The sequence below is a fragment of the Oncorhynchus keta genome, chromosome 1, assembly GCF_023373465.1.
Source record: "Oncorhynchus keta strain PuntledgeMale-10-30-2019 chromosome 1, Oket_V2, whole genome shotgun sequence".
Taxonomy (NCBI): domain Eukaryota; kingdom Metazoa; phylum Chordata; class Actinopteri; order Salmoniformes; family Salmonidae; genus Oncorhynchus; species Oncorhynchus keta.
Window position 1 is genome coordinate 65,029,294 of NC_068421.1, and position 17,992 is coordinate 65,047,285.

The 17,992-nt window shown below is 43.3% G+C and overlaps 1 protein-coding gene across 1 annotated transcript in view; it reads right to left on the reverse strand.

The window, feature by feature from the left end:
* Positions 1 to 17,992, reverse strand: part of agbl4 (AGBL carboxypeptidase 4) — a 412,900-nt gene that overhangs the window by 38,641 nt on the left and 356,267 nt on the right. The window contains exons 7-8 of the mRNA XM_035781882.2: positions 2,159 to 2,248; positions 339 to 453 (exon numbers count right to left, since the gene is read on the reverse strand). Of these exons, the coding sequence (XP_035637775.1) occupies positions 339 to 453; positions 2,159 to 2,248 (205 nt within the window). The remainder of the gene's footprint in view (positions 1 to 338; positions 454 to 2,158; positions 2,249 to 17,992) is intronic.

Here is a 17,992-nt window from a genome sequence, read left to right on the forward strand (position 1 = left end):
GCAGGTCATATTCCAGAGATGGTGCGGTTGCCCATCCAGATATACCCACACATGGCCTTCGGTTTAATTCATATCTGTAACAGCAGAATCTATCAATCCTCTGGTAGGAGACCTACACAGTGGGCATTACCAAACACATCATCTCTCCTTAGCTCTAGCAACGTGATGCAGCCTAGTCAGATATCTCTATCAGAATCCATCAAATGTACAACTTTTCAGAGGTAGACCTCAAGCAACATGATGGAAATTACTACAGCAGTAAATGTCATAAAACAACTGAACAGCTCTTTTAGTCCATGAAGAAACGGATGATTTGATATATTGATAGTAGAGCTTACCTGTAGTTGCCTAAGTAGACCCCGTCAGGGTTGAGCATGGGTACAATCTTAAAGATGACATGGTCACGCAAGGTTTGGGCCACAGGGTGCTGGCTGACTAGGAAGTCAATCACTCCTAAACAATAAAACATGGAGATACACAAGAGAGACTGTCAGGGTTATTTCACTCTATAACTGGAAAGCATCATGCTCAAAGCTATTCTCTCTCGCTCACACCCAGAAGCAAGCATGGACAACCACGCACACACACACACACCCCTGCACACACTCCCAGTAAAATGGACTTTAAAGGAAAACTCAAGGCCCCAGTTAATTGAGTTTTGAGTAACAAAAAGAAAAGGACAAAAAGAGGGCATTATATAAATCTGAGGGGAAATCTGAGACATCCGTCCACAATCGATAGAAATGGAATGGAGCTGACAGTGGGATAAAAACAGACAGCGGACCTAATTAGCCCACAGGGCCTCAGCCACTGAGTGAGGGAGATAATGCTATCTGCCACAGATGAGACAGCGAGAGTGAGAGAGTTGGAAAGAGAGAGACAGAGAGAGATAGATACATACTGGCTACTGAAAGTCATCGACAGCCCTAGACTGAAGCAGGATAATTGACAGGTAAATAAGAAGCAAAGAGGGCCGACAGCCAGCCTGTAGCCCTCCCTCCCCATCCCACTACAGCCGCCCGCCCCACTCTGTCCTGCTCGTTACCATTAATGGAGGCATAACAAGCTCTCTAATTGAGTCAATGTGGCAGGCAGGAGGAGAGATGGAGCGTGGGACACAGGTACAGGCCACAGAGTGTGCCATCTAATTACTCAGACTTCCTGAGATTACTTCATGCACATCTGCGTGTCGGAGCTGGGGCTGGTCCTTTGTGGAGCTTAAAGTCACATTGAGCTACATGGGCTGTCTGCTCTCAGGGCTCTGGGGTGACCAAACACTACTCCACAGACTGGGAGCTTTTAACGGTTTCCTGTGCTGTATTGTCAATGGAAAAGTAAAGAAGATCCAAGGACAAGCTTTAGCTTTAACTTAAACTATGATATTAGCTCAAAATGTAAAGACCAGGTAAGCCCAGACTTCAACCCTAACCCTGACCCTAAGCCTAACCCTTGTCCCCAAAACCCAAGCTACAGACAGGCTAGTATAATAGTCTTACATACACTCTTAGAAAAAAGGGTTCCAAAAGGATTATTTGGCTGTCCCCATAGGATAACCCTTTTTGATTCCAGGTAGAACCACTTTTGGTTCCAGGTAGAACCCTTCAGGGTTCCATGTAGAATCATCTATTGAAAGGGTTCTACATGGAACCCTAAAAGGTTCTACCTAGAACCAAAAGGGTTCTACCTGGAGCCAAAAATGGTTCTTCAGAGTTATCTTATGGGAACAGCCAAAGAACTATTTTAGGTTCTAGATGGCACCTTTTGTTCTAAGAAGTTAGTCTTGTGTCCATGCTTTATGTAAAACCTCTTCAACCGTCATCTCATTAACTGTAACTCACTCTTTCTTCACAGTTCAGATGTCCTTGATTTTGAGGAGAGAAACACTCCAGGAGTTCAGTTACTTGTCGACAAAATAAGAGGCTCTTCAGGTGAGAGCTAATCTTAATAACAGCCTGACAAATGCCAGACATGCTAAGAGAGGTATGAGTGGAAGCCTAGGCTCTTTTTGAATAATCTGCTCCTTTGCCACTTTTTTCCCTGTAATTCTACGAGAACTTAATAAACTGCTGGTGAGATGCTCCACCTGGGCTGTGTGTCCGTGTGCACACATGAGTATTAGGGATGTGTATAGAGCACCAGGTTGGAGACAGAGACCTACCTTGGCAGATGAAGGATGCAGGCGACTCCCCAGGGTGTACACGGGCTGTGAGGACAACTAGCTTCTTCACCTTCTCTGGATTCTGTTGAGCTGGAGATGAAACACACACAGGTTAGATGCATGCATATTCGGCAGCACAGGAGCGCCCCGCTGTCAGAATGAATTGGTCACTAAACACACTTCACAAGTATGTGCTGTAAATTAGCATTCAGCCAAGGGATAATCACCCAGAAAACAGGATAATGTGGATAAAACATTCAGTGACTACTACACACGGGTGTAATAAGGAACATACAGTATATATATATATATATTTATCATTGTTAAAAAGGGACATTGTGGCCCATTGGAAATGATGTGACGTGTGGATGTGACGTGTGTGCTCGTGAGGCTGCTCTAACCCATGTTCTGTAAGGACAGGCTCTTTGTAATGCAGCAAATTCAATTCCATGTGCAGTTTTCCCCACTAAAGATGCTACAATGACCTCCAGATCCATTTGGAGATATTCTGCTGGAGGTATGTTTTTACAATCTACATGATGTTCATGATAGACTGCCCATCTTAATGCACCATAAATCAAATCTGCCTGCAAATTTTCTCTCTGTGAAAGGACCAGGCTGTATGGGAAATTAGGAAGAATTGCATTCAGGCTAATAAAATCGTTTTGATGAATACCGGTGCTGCTGGACAAAAAGCTCTTTTAAAATGCTGATCTGCCTCCACCTGCTGCGAGTCACGCTCATTTCTATTCCTGCCTGCTCTGTTCTGTTCTGTTCTGCGTGGGGGACGGGGAGACAGGGGGCTCTGGCACAGCAGCAGCCTTTGTTCATGTAGCACAATGTTCCCCTCGTTATCAACTACATGATGGGCTGTCCAAACACCAGGCCCTGCCTCTCATTTCCAGGCAGGTTTCATTACCATCAACATGGTTACCTGCTGAATGGAGCGCCTGGTATTCACCAGAAACACAGAAAAAGTCCTCCTATATCCCTGGATCTGTTCTGCCTTCACAATGGACCCCTCGACCTCACTACGTAGTTACACACCATAATTAACCACATACAGGTCAAGCCTGTCTTCACTTGCTTTGTCTCTTATTCAATATAGATGATTACATTCCATATAGCAGATTATATTTAACTAGATCACACAGAGGAATGCATTTTGAATCTTCAGGGCGCCCATTGGATGAATAAGTGATAGAGAGACGCCAAGCACAATGGAGAAGAGGATGGATTGACACCTTGGCCGGTATGGAGGATGGGGTATCACTGGTACCCAAGTCAACCCACAAAAACGTCCCCCTCACTCTCAGCCCCGCACATGAATCATTAAGTAAGAGCATGGATTATTCAGCACACTCTTTGAATTATATATACATATATCACGGTCTGTAAAAACAAGCATGACCTAATACATTATGGCTCTTGCTTTGGTCTCCATAGGATAGCCCCAGGCCTGGGGAGATTTGGTCTCCATAGGATAGCCCCAGGCCTGGGGAGATTTGGTCTCCATAGGATAGCCCCAGGCCTGGGGAGATTTGGTCTCCATAGGATAGCCCCAGGCCTGGGGAGATTTGGTCTCCAAAGGATAGCCCCAGGCCTGGGGAGATTTGGTCTCCATAGGATAGCCCCAGGCCTGGGGAGATTTGGTCTCCATAGGATAGCCCCAGGCCTGGGGAGATTTGGTCTCCATAGGATAGCCCCAGGCCTGGGGAGATTTGGTCTCCATAGGATAGCCCCAGGCCTGGGGAGATTTGGTCTCCATAGGATAGCCCCAGGCCTGGGGAGATTTGGTCTCCATAGGATAGCCCCAGGCCTGGGGAGATTTGGTCTCCATAGGATAGCCCCAGACCTGGGGAGATTTGAGGGTTCCGGGGGTGATAAGAGGGGACTGTGGCTAATGTTGTGAGGGTTGTGAGATGCTGGAGGGTTGTGAGATGCTAGAGGGCTGTGCAACTTTAGCCTGAGAGCAGGTATCAGAGAGCCACTCAGTGATAACAGACGTTACTCTGCAGCTTGACCACAAATGATCACTATGTTTGGAAAGATGGTCTTAAGAAGTTTATAGCCACTGCTGAGAGGAAGCCAGACCTGTTAGCAGAACTCCACATGAGCCTTATTGTGTTGATCGCTACTGTTTGTCAGGGCCAAATACTATCTTGCTCAATAGAAGCAAACTGTACCAATGCACTTCAGTAAAGCTTGAAAACTGGCAAATGATTGTCACAGAACACAGGTCAGGCATCCATCGGAGGTCGACATTTCTCCACATGTTTAGTGTTGCTAATGGCTGGAAGTAATTGTGTGCCTTGTTTCTATGTACACAAACTTAATATCCTATTGATCCCCCTGAGCGTCTCCTGAGCAGAGAAAATGCTAATTGGAAATGGGCTGCGTACCTTTTCCTCTCTTTAATTCCAATTACGATTCTAAGGGCTTTGGAAAACATGGGTTGCTGGTGTGAGGGGTGTGGGGGAGAGGGGGTGTGGGGGAGAGGGGGAGGGAGGGGGAGAGGGGGGTGTGGGGGAAAGGGGGTGTGGGGGAGAGGGGGAGTGGGGGAGAGGGGGGGGGGGAGAGGGGGTGTGGGGGAGAGGGGGTGATGAGGGGGTGGGGGTGAGGGGGAGTGGGGGAGAGGGGGTGTGGGGAGGGAGGGGGTGTGGGGGAGAGGGGTGTGGGGGAGGGGGGGTGTGCGTAAACATAAAGTATTATTCTGTTTTTAAAGGAGAAGAAAAAAAGATAGTTCCCTCGCTTTCTCTCTTTGCCCTTCACAGAGACAAATGACTTTGCCATTCAGGAGTCTCGGCAGAGCCGCCGGGGCATTGGTTGTAAATGTGAGTGCTCACCAGGCCCAGCGCTCACTTGGGTGTGAAATTCCATCAGTTATAAATTCCACCTTGGCCTCGACCCGACGCGACATGGCTCTTGATGCACAACAATGGAGCAGTGCCCACATAGTGCCGTGGGCGAGCACAGGGAGCGCTTCATTCAGAGAGGACTTACGGAGTAAACGTAGCATGCACACAAAGCCCTTCACATTAAAACCAACAACCTTGAAATAACAGCCACCTCAAAACAGAAATCTGTGTGGGATTAAAAAATAATGCTCTTGTACATATATGTTCATCAGTGCAATTTCCACCAGGCTTGCAGCTTAGAGAAGATCTACCGTTTATCTTAGTGCAGTGTATAGGGAGTGTCTAGGATCCCTGCTGCCTCCTCAGCCAAAGCACTCCCCTGCCTGCAACTCTCTGTCTATCTGCCCGCATGCCTCTGCCCAGCCGAGCGTTCAGCCAAACAGCACCACAGGTTCCCAGCCCCCAGAGCACAGCACACAGCTGCAGTGGCACATGCTGGCCAGCTGGTGCCGCTAAAGATCAGCAGGGGGCGCTGTAATCCCCACACATCCGGATACATGAAAACAGGAGGGAGTGAAATACAACCTTTTAAAACAATAGAAATATGCTGTAGAGGCAAATTCTCCTGCAGCATCATTGAGTTATTTGCTCACTTTATTTTGGTTAAGCTTTGGAAAGACAGTCTGATGCATGTGTGTGTGATGTATGCTTTCCAGGCTTATACACTGACATATGATATTGCAACACTCAAGATACAGGATAAGGAATCAAAATAAAGCAACCACAGGTGGCTGAGTCAATGAGTCAAACTACACTTTTCATTGTTAAACAAATACACTCAGCGCTGTCAGTTAGCCTTGAAAAACATGAATTTCCATTTCTTGTTTAAGTATGAAAAGCAGCTATTTTGTTATGGATATCAAGTCTTTACCAATGGCTCTGCCCCATCTCCTTAGTGCCATATAAGCAGAGTGGAGTGGTGATAAGAGGAGAGCTTTGAGAGTTTCTTACTGAGCAGGTCTCCATGTAATGAACCTCTTAACACTACCATCATCACAGACCTCAATGGGCCTGTCACAGCACTGCAGATAAGGAGGGGACTTACATTAGGAAAGTCACAAGAGTCAGGGAGGAAAAAGTATAAGTGAGTGTAAGAGGGAGACTGTGTGTGTGTGTGTGTGTGTGTGTGTGTGTGTGTGTGTGTGTGTGTGTGTGTGTGTGTGTGTGTGTGTGTGTGTGTGTGTGTGTGTGTGTGTGTGTGAGAGAGGGAGAGAGAGAACTAAAGGTAGCGAAAGAGAGAGCAAGAGAGAGAAATAGAGGGAGAAAAATGTCTGCCCACACTTTAGCATCAAACTGCTCCCTCAGCATATTTCTCACCTGAGAAAGTCACATACGCCACATTAGCGCTCAGAGCTTGAAAACATTTTAAGATGTCATATTACGATCAGGTCTGATAAATATGTAAATTGCATCAAAGAAGAAAAGTGTCTTTGACAAACATCCTAAATCTAATGAAATTTGAAGGTCACTCTGATTGTGCAGTTCAGCGTTTTTGCCATGACAGTCTCACCACTTCTAATTCAGACAGATAAGACTTGGAAAGGCTTCTGACATAATACAATTAACTGAGGTCATTGTTTTCTTGAGCTGGATTCATGGAATATCACATTCTGCAGAGTACAGTTTCTTATTGGATACTACTAGCATTATTCAGTATTAATGTATTAATATGTCTGATACGGCTCCCGAGTGGCACAGCAGTCTAAGGCTCTGCATCTCAGTGCTAGAGGCGTCACTACAGACACCCTGGTTCAGCGGTCTAAGGCTCTGCATCTCAGTGCTAGAGGCGTCACTACAGACACCCTGGTTCAGCGGTCTAAGGCTCTGCATCTCAGTGCTAGAGGCGTCACTACAGACACCCTGGTTCAGCGGTCTAAGGCTCTGCATCTCAGTGCGAGAGGCGTCACTACAGACACCCTGGTTCAGCGGTCTAAGGCTCTGCATCTCAGTGCTAGAGGCGTCACTACAGACACCCTGGTTCAGCAGTCTAAGGCTCTGCATCTCAGTGCTAGAGGCGTCACTACAGACACCCTGGTTCAGCGGTCTAAGGCTCTGCATCTCAGTGCTAGAGGCGTCACTACAGACACCCTGGTTCAGCGGTCTAAGGCTCTGCATCTCAGTGCTAGAGGCGTCACTACAGACACCCTGGTTCAGCAGTCTAAGGCTCTGCATATCAGTGCTAGATGCGTCACTACAGACACCCTGGTTCAGCGGTCTAATGCACTGCATATCAGTGCTAGAGGCGTCACTACAGACACCCTGGTTCAGCGGTCTAAGGCTCTGCATCTCAGTGCTAGAGGCGTCACTACAGACACCCTGGTTCAGAGTCTAAGGCTCTACATATCAGTGCTAGAGGCGTCACTACAGACACCCTGGTTCAGAGGGTCTAAGGCACTCTAAGGCATATCAGTGCTAGAGGCGTCACTACAGACACCCTGGTTCAGCTCAGTGCTCTACAGAATGCAGTCTAAGGCTCTGCATATCAGTGCTAGAGGCGTCACTACAGACACCCTGGTCTTCAGCAGTCTAAGGCTCTGGTTCACATATCAGTGCTAGATGCGTCACTACAGACACCCTGGTTCTCTACATATCAGTGCTCTACAGAATGCACTGCATATCAGTGCTAGAGGCGTCACTACAGACACCCTGGTTCAGCGGTCTAAGGCTCTACATATCAGTGCTAGATGCGTCACTACAGACACCCTGGTTCAGCGGTCTAATGCTCTGCATATCAGTGCTAGAGGCGTCACTACAGACACCCTGGTTCAGCGGTCTAATGCTCTGCATATCAGTGCTAGATGCGTCACTACAGACACCCTGGTTCAGAGGTCTAAGGCTCTGCATATCAGTGCTAGAGGCGTCACTACAGACACCCTGGTTCAGAGGTCTAAGGCTCTGCATATCAGTGCTAGAGGCGTCACTACAGACACCCTGGTTCAGCGGTCTAATGCTCTACATATCAGTGCTAGAGGCGTCACTACAGACACCCTGGTTCAGAGGTCTAAGGCTCTGCATATCAGTGCTAGAGGCGTCACTACAGACACCCTGGTTCAGCGGTCTAATGCACTGCATATCAGTGCTAGAGGCGTCACTACAGACACCCTGGTTCAGCGGTCTAAGGCTCTACATATCAGTGCTAGATGCGTCACTACAGACACCCTGGTTCAGCGGTCTAATGCACTGCATATCAGTGCTAGAGGCGTCACTACAGACACCCTGGTTCAGCGGTCTAAGGCTCTGCATCTCAGTGCTAGAGGCGTCACTACAGACACCCTGGTTCAGCAGTCTAAGGCTCTGCATCTCAGTGCTAGAGGCGTCACTACAGACACCCTGGTTCAGCAGTCTAAGGCTCTGCATCTCAGTGCTAGAGGCGTCACTACAGACACCCTGGTTCAGCAGTCTAAGGCTCTACATATCAGTGCTAGAGGCGTCACTACAGACACCCTGGTTCAGCAGTCTAAGGCTCTGCATCTCAGTGCTAGAGGCGTCACTACAGACACCCTGGTTCAGCAGTCTAATGCTCTACATATCAGTGCTAGAGGCGTCACTACAGACACCCTGGTTCAGAGGTCTAAGGCTCTACATATCAGTGCTAGAGGCGTCACTACAGACACCCTGGTTCAGCGGTCTAATGCTCTACATATCAGTGCTAGAGGCGTCACTACAGACACCCTGGTTCAGCGGTTTAATGCACTGCATATCAGTGCTAGAGGCGTCACTACAGACACCCTGGTTCAGCGGTCTAATGCTCTGCATATCAGTGCTAGAGGCGTCACTACAGACACCCTGGTTGTCTGCTCTACATATCAGTGCTAGAGGCGTCACTACAGACACCCTGGTTCAGCGGCTCTCATAATGCACTGCATATCAGTGCTAGAGGCGTCACTACAGACACCCTGGTTCAGCGGTCTAATGCTCTACATATCAGTGCTAGAGGCGTCACTACAGACACCCTGGTTCAGAGGTCTAAGGCTCTGCATATCAGTGCTAGATGCGTCACTACAGACACCCTGGTTCAGCGGTCTAATGCTCTACATATCAGTGCTAGAGGCGTCACTACAGACACCCTGGTTCAGCGGTCTAAGGCTCTACATATCAGTGCTAGAGGCGTCACTACAGACACCCTGGTTCAGCGGTCTAATGCTCTACATATCAGTGCTAGATGCGTCACTACAGACACCCTGGTTCAGCGGTCTAATGCTCTACATATCAGTGCTAGAGGCGTCACTACAGACACCCTGGTTCAGCGGTCTAATGCACTGCATATCAGTGCTAGATGCGTCACTACAGACACCCTGGTTCAGCGGTCTAATGCTCAGACACCCTGGTTCAGATGCGTCACTACAGACACCCTGGTTCAGCGGTCTAATGCACTGCATATCAGTCTCTGTCGTAACCAGTTCAGCGTCTAATGCTCTACATATCGGGAGGTCATCTGGGTTAGGGAGGGCTTGGTCACTACAGACACCCTGGTTCAGGGATGTCCTTCTCTCATCAGCGCACCAGCGACTCCTGTGGCGGGCTGGGCACGCATATCAGTGCTAGATGCGCTACAGACAACCAAGGTTGCCAGGTGCATGGTGTTTCCTCCGCACACATTGGTGTGGCTGGCTTGCCAGGGTTGGATGCGTGCTGTGTTAAGAAGCCGTGCGGCTTGGTTGGGTTGTGTATCGGAGGACGCATGACTTTCAACCTTCATCTCTCCCGAGCCCGTATGGGAGTTGTAGCAATGAGACAAGATAGTAGCTACTAAAACAATTGGACACCACGAAATTGGGGAGAAAAAGTGCTAACATAAAAAAAAAATAAGATAATACAGTGCCACCGATGTAGACCGCTATTAAGGACTGTGAGTTCTCCTTCTCCATGGTCGACGTGATAAAGACATTTAAGCGTGTTAACCCTCGCAAGCACACGCAGACCAGCTGGCTGGTGTGCTTACAGATATTCCATCTCTCCCTATCTGTTGTCCCCACATGCTTGAAGACGGCCACCATTGTCCCTGTACTTAAGAAAGCAAAGAAAATTGAACTAAATGACGCATGGGGGTGGAAACATCATGCTTTGGGGCTGTTTTTCTGCAAAGGGACCAGGACGACTGATCCGTGTAAAGAAAATAATGTATCGTGAGATTTTGAGTGAAAACCTCCTTCCATCAGCAAGGGCATTGACGATGAAACGTGGCTGGGTCTTTCAGCATGACAATGATCCCAAACACACCGCCCGGGCAACGAAGGAGTGGCTTCGTAAGAATCATTTCAAGGTCCTGCAGTGGCCTAGCCAGTCTCCAGATCTCAACCCCATAGACAATCTTTGGAGGGAGTTGAAAGTCCGTGTTGTCCAGCAACAGCCCCAAAACATAACTGCTCTAGAGGAGTTCTGCATGGAGGAATGGGCCAAAATACCAGCAACAATGTGTGAAAACCTTGTAACGACATACAGAAAACGTTTGACCTCTGTCATTGCCAACAAAGGGTATATAACAAAGTATTGAGATAAAATTTTGCTCTTGACCAAATACTTATTTTCCACCATAATTTGCAAATAAATTCATTAAAAACCCTACAATGTGATTTTCTGGATTTTTTTTCTTCTCATTTTGTCTGTCATAGTTGAAGTGTACCTATGATGAACATTACAGGCCTCTCTCATCTTTTTAAGTGGGAGAACTTGCACAATTGGTGGCTGACTAAATACTTTTTTGCCCCACTGTATATATTCTTAATCCATTCCTTACTTAGATGTATGTGTTTTTTTGGGTAAATGTTGTGAAAATGTTAGATATTACTGTACTGTCAGAGCTAGAAGCACAACCATTTCGCTACACGCACAATAACATATGCTAAACACGTGTATGTGACCAATAAAATGTGATTAGAAAAAAAATATATATAATAATTGTCACTCACGTTAAATGTATACAGGCCCTTGGAATAAGATGCAGACGGTTATTCTGCCCAGTCGATTGAGCCCGAACAACCATCAGAGCCCCCCTCTCTGCCCCCCCTGCCACCCTCTGCTCCTCAAGGACAGGCAGAGAGGAAGAGAGAGGGCTTTAAAAGCAATACAACTTTATGGCACTGTTTTCTTCCTCCTGAATAGGTCTGGTCATGACAGGATATAAGATTGTGGGAACACAAAGCCTCTGGTCTCGCTCAGATTTATTCAGCTCATCTTATTTTGGAGGCATGTTGGTGCCAAGGCCTTCTGAAACACTAATAAACCATCCTCCGTCACTCCGTCACTCCCCACTACAGGCCACACATATCCACTCCCGGAGAGAGATACCCTTGGCTCTCACAACATCCTTACTGTCACATACAGACTACAGAGCTCACAGTCATGCCAAATCTAGATTCCACCAAATGCCAACTCCCTCTCTGACTCCACAAAATGAAAAAGCAAAGCAGATAGCCACCGCAGACTCATATTTCATGATATTCTAGGACCAGGAAAAGGTAACAGAGGACAGTATGATGTGCGATGCTGACATTGGTCGAAGGTGCGGATTGACCACTCTAAAACACAGCTCCCCTGTCCCAACTGAGCTGATGAGAGGACAGCTGAAGTGGGCAATCAGTAGAGGATATTTCACAGTCAGCCTTGTGTGAGAAATGACCTGAAAAGAGGATTAGAATGGCATGTTGTGACACTCATATCAGAATCACGGCGAGGGAGAAACTCTTGAGAACGCAGCATGTAAATATAACCTCGGCCTCTCAAGTGGAGATGAAGCCCATAGGATAAAAGAACTGAGCGCAGTGTGATTACAGATCGATTTGCTGCAATCAAGGCCCTTATGCCTTTTCACTGTGAAATGAAAAGATTTCTCCACTTCAAGGGCGAGAGTGATGACAATTGAGGTCATGGGCGATTTGAAGTGACAGCTCCGAGGCATGGGGCTGAGGATTGAGGGGAGAATTTTCTCTTTAAAGAGGCGCTATCACAAATTTCTTGGATGAAGGGCTCCTAATTATGTAAATGGTGAGAGGCCGACCTGAGATATGGCCCACAGCAACAATTGACCATGTAAGCCTGCAGTTCCTTTGTGTTCTTTTCCAACAGATGATTCTGTGCAGGCGTTAGACAAGGTCAGCTTAGCTAGGGTACCCCATCAGCTTCCTTTTTCATGTAAAGCAATGGACTGTGTTTTTCCAGGCAAACAACACACTCCCTTTTGTCATAATGCCTTCAAATGCAGATCCACATATCTCTTATAGCACTACATTATTACATATTTCTAGAGAAATTGAGAACTGAAGATCTTTTTCCACAGATTAGAGTAAGCACACTTTTTACATTTTATTTTTTTAGGGGGTGGATCAGCTTTGCGGATAGATTGTTGCTTCCATCAATGTAATTGTCTGCATCATTTCCAATCCCCTATATATTTTGGGGTAAATGTATATATCTTTAAACATACATACATACATACATACATACATACATACATACATACATACATACATACATACATACATACATACATACATACATACATACATACATATACACACTTTTTTTTAGAATATACCTTTATTATTTCCCGCAAACCCTACCACCCCTCCCCTAAATGGAGTAACCGATTAAACAATAACACTTAGGCTTCTACCTTCAGTTTATACATATTATACACATTTTACAGATGAAATCTATTTTACAATAGTCATATTTTGTTTGTCCTCTATATTTTGTCCTCTATTTCTGATGTCCATCAAATTGTAAATTAAAGACAAAATATTTTGCTAAAATAATTATTATATTATTGAATGATTGACTATGACTTTTCAAATAACCCAGTATTACTATCTGCAGCGTTAGTTCTAGGTAAATGCTGCAATTCTTTAGCAATTCCTGGACCTGAGATCAAAAACTAGCTACACATGGACAGTACCAACATAAATGATCTAATGACTCTGCCTCCTCACAGAAAAATCTGCAGAGCTAGGAAGATTGTATCCCCCATATATACAGTCCCTTGTATTCACACCCCTTGGCTTTTTTCTATTTTGTTGCATTGCGACCTGTAATTTAAATGGCTTTTTATTTGGATTTCATGTAATGGACTTACACAAAATAGTCCAAATTGTTGAAGGGAAATGAAAAAAAAATAGCTTGTTTAAAAAATAAAGTGGTGAGTGGTGCATATTTATATATATATTCACCCCCTTTGCTATGAAGCCCCTAAATAAGATCTGGTGTAACCAATTACCTTCCTAAGTCACATAATTAGTTAAATAAAGTCCACCTGTGTGCAATCTAAGATTCACATGATCTGTCACATTATCTCAGTATATATACACCTGTTCTGAAAGGCCCCAGAGTCTGCAACACCACTAAGCAAGGGGCACCACCAAGCAAGTAGCACCATGAAGACCAAGAAGCTCTCCAATCAGGTCAGGGACAAAGTTGTGGAGAAGTACAGATCAGGGTTGGGTTATAAAAAATATCAGAAACTTTTAACATCCCACGGAGCACAATTTAAATTCATTATTAAAAAATGGAAAGAATATGATACCACAACAAACCTACCAAGAGAGGGCTGCCCACCAAAACTCACAGACCAGGCAAGGAGGGAATTATTCAGAGAGGCAACAAAGAGACCAAAGATAACCCTGAAGGAGCGGCAAAGCTCCACAGCGGAGATTGGAGTATATGTTCATAGGACCACTTTAAGCCATACACTCCACAGAGCTGGGCTTTACGGAAGCGTGGTCAGAAAAAAAGTTATTGCTTAAAGAAAAAAATAAGCAAACACATTTGGTGTTCGCCAAAAGGCATGTGGGAGACTCCCCAAACATACAGAAGAAGGTACTCTGGTCAGATGAGACTAAAATTGAGATTTTTGGCCATCAAGGAAAATACTATGTCTGGCGCAAACCCAACGCCTCTCATCACGACGAGAACACCATCCCCATAGTGAAGCATGGTGGTGGCAGCATCATGCTGTGGGTAGGTTTTTCATCGGCAGGGACTGGGAAACTGGTCAGAATTGAAGGAATGATGGATGGCGCTAAATACCAGGAAATTCTAGAGGGAAACCTGTTACAGTCTTCCAGAGATTTGAGACTGGGACAGGGGTTCACCTTCCAGCAGGACAATGATCCTAAGCATACTGCTAAAGCAACACTCAAGTGGTTTAAGGGGAAACATTTAAATGTCTTGGAATGGCCTAGTCAAAGCCCAGACCTCAATCCAATTCAAAATCTGTGGTATGACTTAAAGAACCCATCCAACTTGAAGGAGCTGGAGCAGTTTTGCCTTGAAGAATGGGCAAAAATCCCAGTGGCTAGATGTGCCAAGTTTATAGAGACATACCCCAAGAGACTTGCAGCTGGAATTGCTGCAAAAGGTGGCTCTACAAAGTATTGACTTTGGGGGGCGTGAATAGTTGTGCACGCTCACGTTTTCTGTTGTCTGTTTTCTTGTTTGTTTCATAAGAAAAAATATTTTGCATCTTTTAAGTGGTAGGCATGTTGTGTAAATCAAATGATACTAAAACCCCCCCAAAAATACATTTTAATTCCAGGTTGTAAGGCAACAAAATGGGAAACATTTCAAGGGGGATGAATACTTTTGCAAGCCACTGTATAATATTCTATTGGTTGCAAAAACTTGTATAATCATTTAAATGTAAAAATGAGAAGTTTTGAATCCAGCGTTGTTTTGCGTGTCAATTCATAAACCATGTGCCATGGAATCAGTACATCGAAAATCTCTTCCCAACTATTTTGCAATTTGTATGGCACAGCTGTCAATTTGTTGGTCTTTAAATAATATTGGTATATATTTTTATTTATCACAATTTCTTCAACCATTTATGGTTTTTAATACTGGGCCGACAGACAAGTTCCTTACTTTTTCCCCTTTCTACTTGCCTCTTCCATTTTTGTGGTAATGCTGCAATTAGTTGGTTGTAATTTTAGATAGAGCAGACATTTCCATATGTCTGTGTTAGCTGCATGTGTGACATAACCACCAGTCCTACTTATGATATAATTTACAAAAATTATACCTTTAAAATTAGTATATTTGAGTTGACTCACAATATTTGTTGTATTATTTGTTTTGTGTTTTCTGGTGGATAAAACTGAAATTGCAACCAACTTTCTAAGGCTTGTTTAAAAAATTACAATACTTTGGAGATTTCATTTTCAAATAACCGAAAGTGAGCAGTTGTAATCTGAATAAAGGGGAAAAGGCCATTCTTGAACATGAGGTGAGACATTCTTACTAATTTACTTGAGAACCCTTTCAGATTTAAGTATACCTTTTGTATGACTGATGCCTTCAGTGAGAGGTCTAATCCTTTCATATTTAATAATGTCTGACCTCTGAATTCGTATTCATTATATACATAAATAGGCTCTTTTAATTTTGCCTGACTTGCCATTCCAAATTCAACTGAATATTTTTTGTTCCTATAATAAAAAAAAAACAGGTCACTAGGTGTAGGCAAAACCATAAGCAAATAGGTCAAATGTGATATGACTAAGGAGTTAATCAGGGTGATTTAAAAAAACTTTTCGACAGGTATTTTCCTTTCCATGGTAGAAAGATCTTATCTATTTTTGCCAACTTTCTATAAAAATTTATTGTGAGATCAATTATTTCTTTTGGGATATGTATACTGAGTATGTCCACATCCCCGTCAGACCATTTTATTGGTAAACTACACGGTAATGTAAAAGTATCATTTTTTTGTGATCCAATACATAATATAGTACACATCATAATTTGGTTATAATCCAGAGAGGTTAGCACAGATTTCTAATCCCTTAATATTGTTGGATCTAATTTTAACAGCTAACATTTCGATGGCAATAATAAATAGATATGCCGATAGTGGACAACCTTGTTTTACTCCTCTTGACAGTTTAAAACTTTCTGAGATGTAGCCATTATTTACTATTTTACACGTAGGCTTCCTATACATAACTTTAACCCATTTTACAAGAGATTCTCCAAAATTTAAATATTCCAGGCATTTATATATAAACTCCAGTCGTACTTTATCAAATGCCTTTTCCAAATCTGCAATGAAAACCAAACCTGGTTTCCCCATAGTATTATATTGTTTCCAGTACTTGTCTTATATTATCTCCAATGTATCGTCCATGTAAAAAACCTGATTAGGATGAATGATATGACAAAACCATTTTAATTCTATGCACCAAACATTTAGCTGGAATTTTTGCATCACCACACAGTGTAAGAGGCCTCCAATTTTTTTAATCGACTGGAACTTTATATATCCACCACTTGGATCCTGTTTCAGTAATAATGAAATCAGACCTTGTTGCTTGACCAATAATCTACCATTTATATAGGAGTGGTTAAAACATGCTAATAATGGTCCTCTGAGTATATAAAAAAAAGTGTGGTATACTTCCACTGGTATGCCATCCAGTCCTGGAGTTTTCCTGGACTTAAAGGCTTTAATTGCATCAACAAGTTCCTCTAATTTGGCCTTCACATGAGTCTTTCTGTACAGATGTTAATTTTACATTATTAATAGGAGAAAAAAAAACATTTAGCGTTTGTTGGTGGAGATGGAGACTGAAACAAAAACATATTCTTAAAGTGCTTTACTTCCTCTTTCAAAATATCATTCTGTGAATCATGCCTGACTCCATTATTTGTAAGAAGTTTCAAATATATATATCATATTTTTTTTAGCATTACTATGTTGAAGATAGAAATATAATTTGGTGAATTTTCCCCCATATTCCATCCAGTTCGCTTTATTTTTATAATATATTACACTGGATCTTTTTTGAATAAGTTCCTCCATTTCTTTTTGTTTTTCCTCCAACTTATTCTGTGCCTCTATGGTTGTAACGAGTGTGCTGAGAGTTGGGAAGCAAATACATGGAGTGAGTGTTTTACAACGTACCAACATGAAACAGAGTCAATAACACCTGAGGAAAGAAACAAGGGGAGTGACAGATATAGGGAAGATAATCAAGTGGGTGATGGAGTCCAGGTGAGTGTCATGAGGTGCAGGTGCGCAAGACGATGTGGTGACAGGTGTGCGTGATAATCAGCAGCCCGATGACCTAGAGGCCGGAGAGCGAGTATACGTGACAATGGTACAGTTTTTATTACTATCTAACTGTACTGTTAGGCCTTCAATTTCCTTTGTTAATATGGACTCTTTCGATCTAAATTGCTTTTGTTTTATAGAGGAGTACTGAATTGCATGGGGTCAAGTGTGTTCCCTTTCCGGTCTCTAGTTCACCAGATTGCTCATTATAGCGCACACCTGTCACCATCGTTACACACATTATGACATTCACCTGGACTCCATCACCTCCTTGATTATCTGCCCTACATATGTCACTCCCTTTGGTTCCTTCCCCAGGTGTCATTGTTTCTGTTTCATGTCTGTGCGTTGTTCATGTTTTTCATTTTGTATTATGTTAGTGTTTTTTGTTTTGTTTTATGTTAATGCTTTTTGGTTTGTATTGTGTTAGTGTTTTTTGTTTTGTATTATGTTAGTGTTTTTTTTTTTGTATTGTTAGTGTTTTTTGTTTTGTATTGTTAGTGTTTTTGTTTTGTTTTATGTTTGATTTTGTTTTGTTTTATGTTAGTGTTTTTTTGTTTTGTATTGTTAGTGTTTTTTTTGTTTTTGTTTTATGTTAGTGTTTTTGTTTTGTTTTGTATTTTAGTGTTTTTTGTTAGTGTTTTTGTTTTGTATTGTTTTTTATTTTGTTTTATGTTAGTGTTTTTTGTTTTGTTTTGTATTGTTAGTGTTTTTTGTTTTGTATTGTTAGTGTTTTTTGTTTTTTTTTGTTAGTGTTTTTTGTTTTGTTTTTTTATGTTAGTGTTTTTTGTTTTGTATTGTTAGTGTTTTTTGTTTTGTTTTATGTTAGTGTTTTTTGTTTTGTTTTATGTTAGTGTTTTTTGTTTTGTA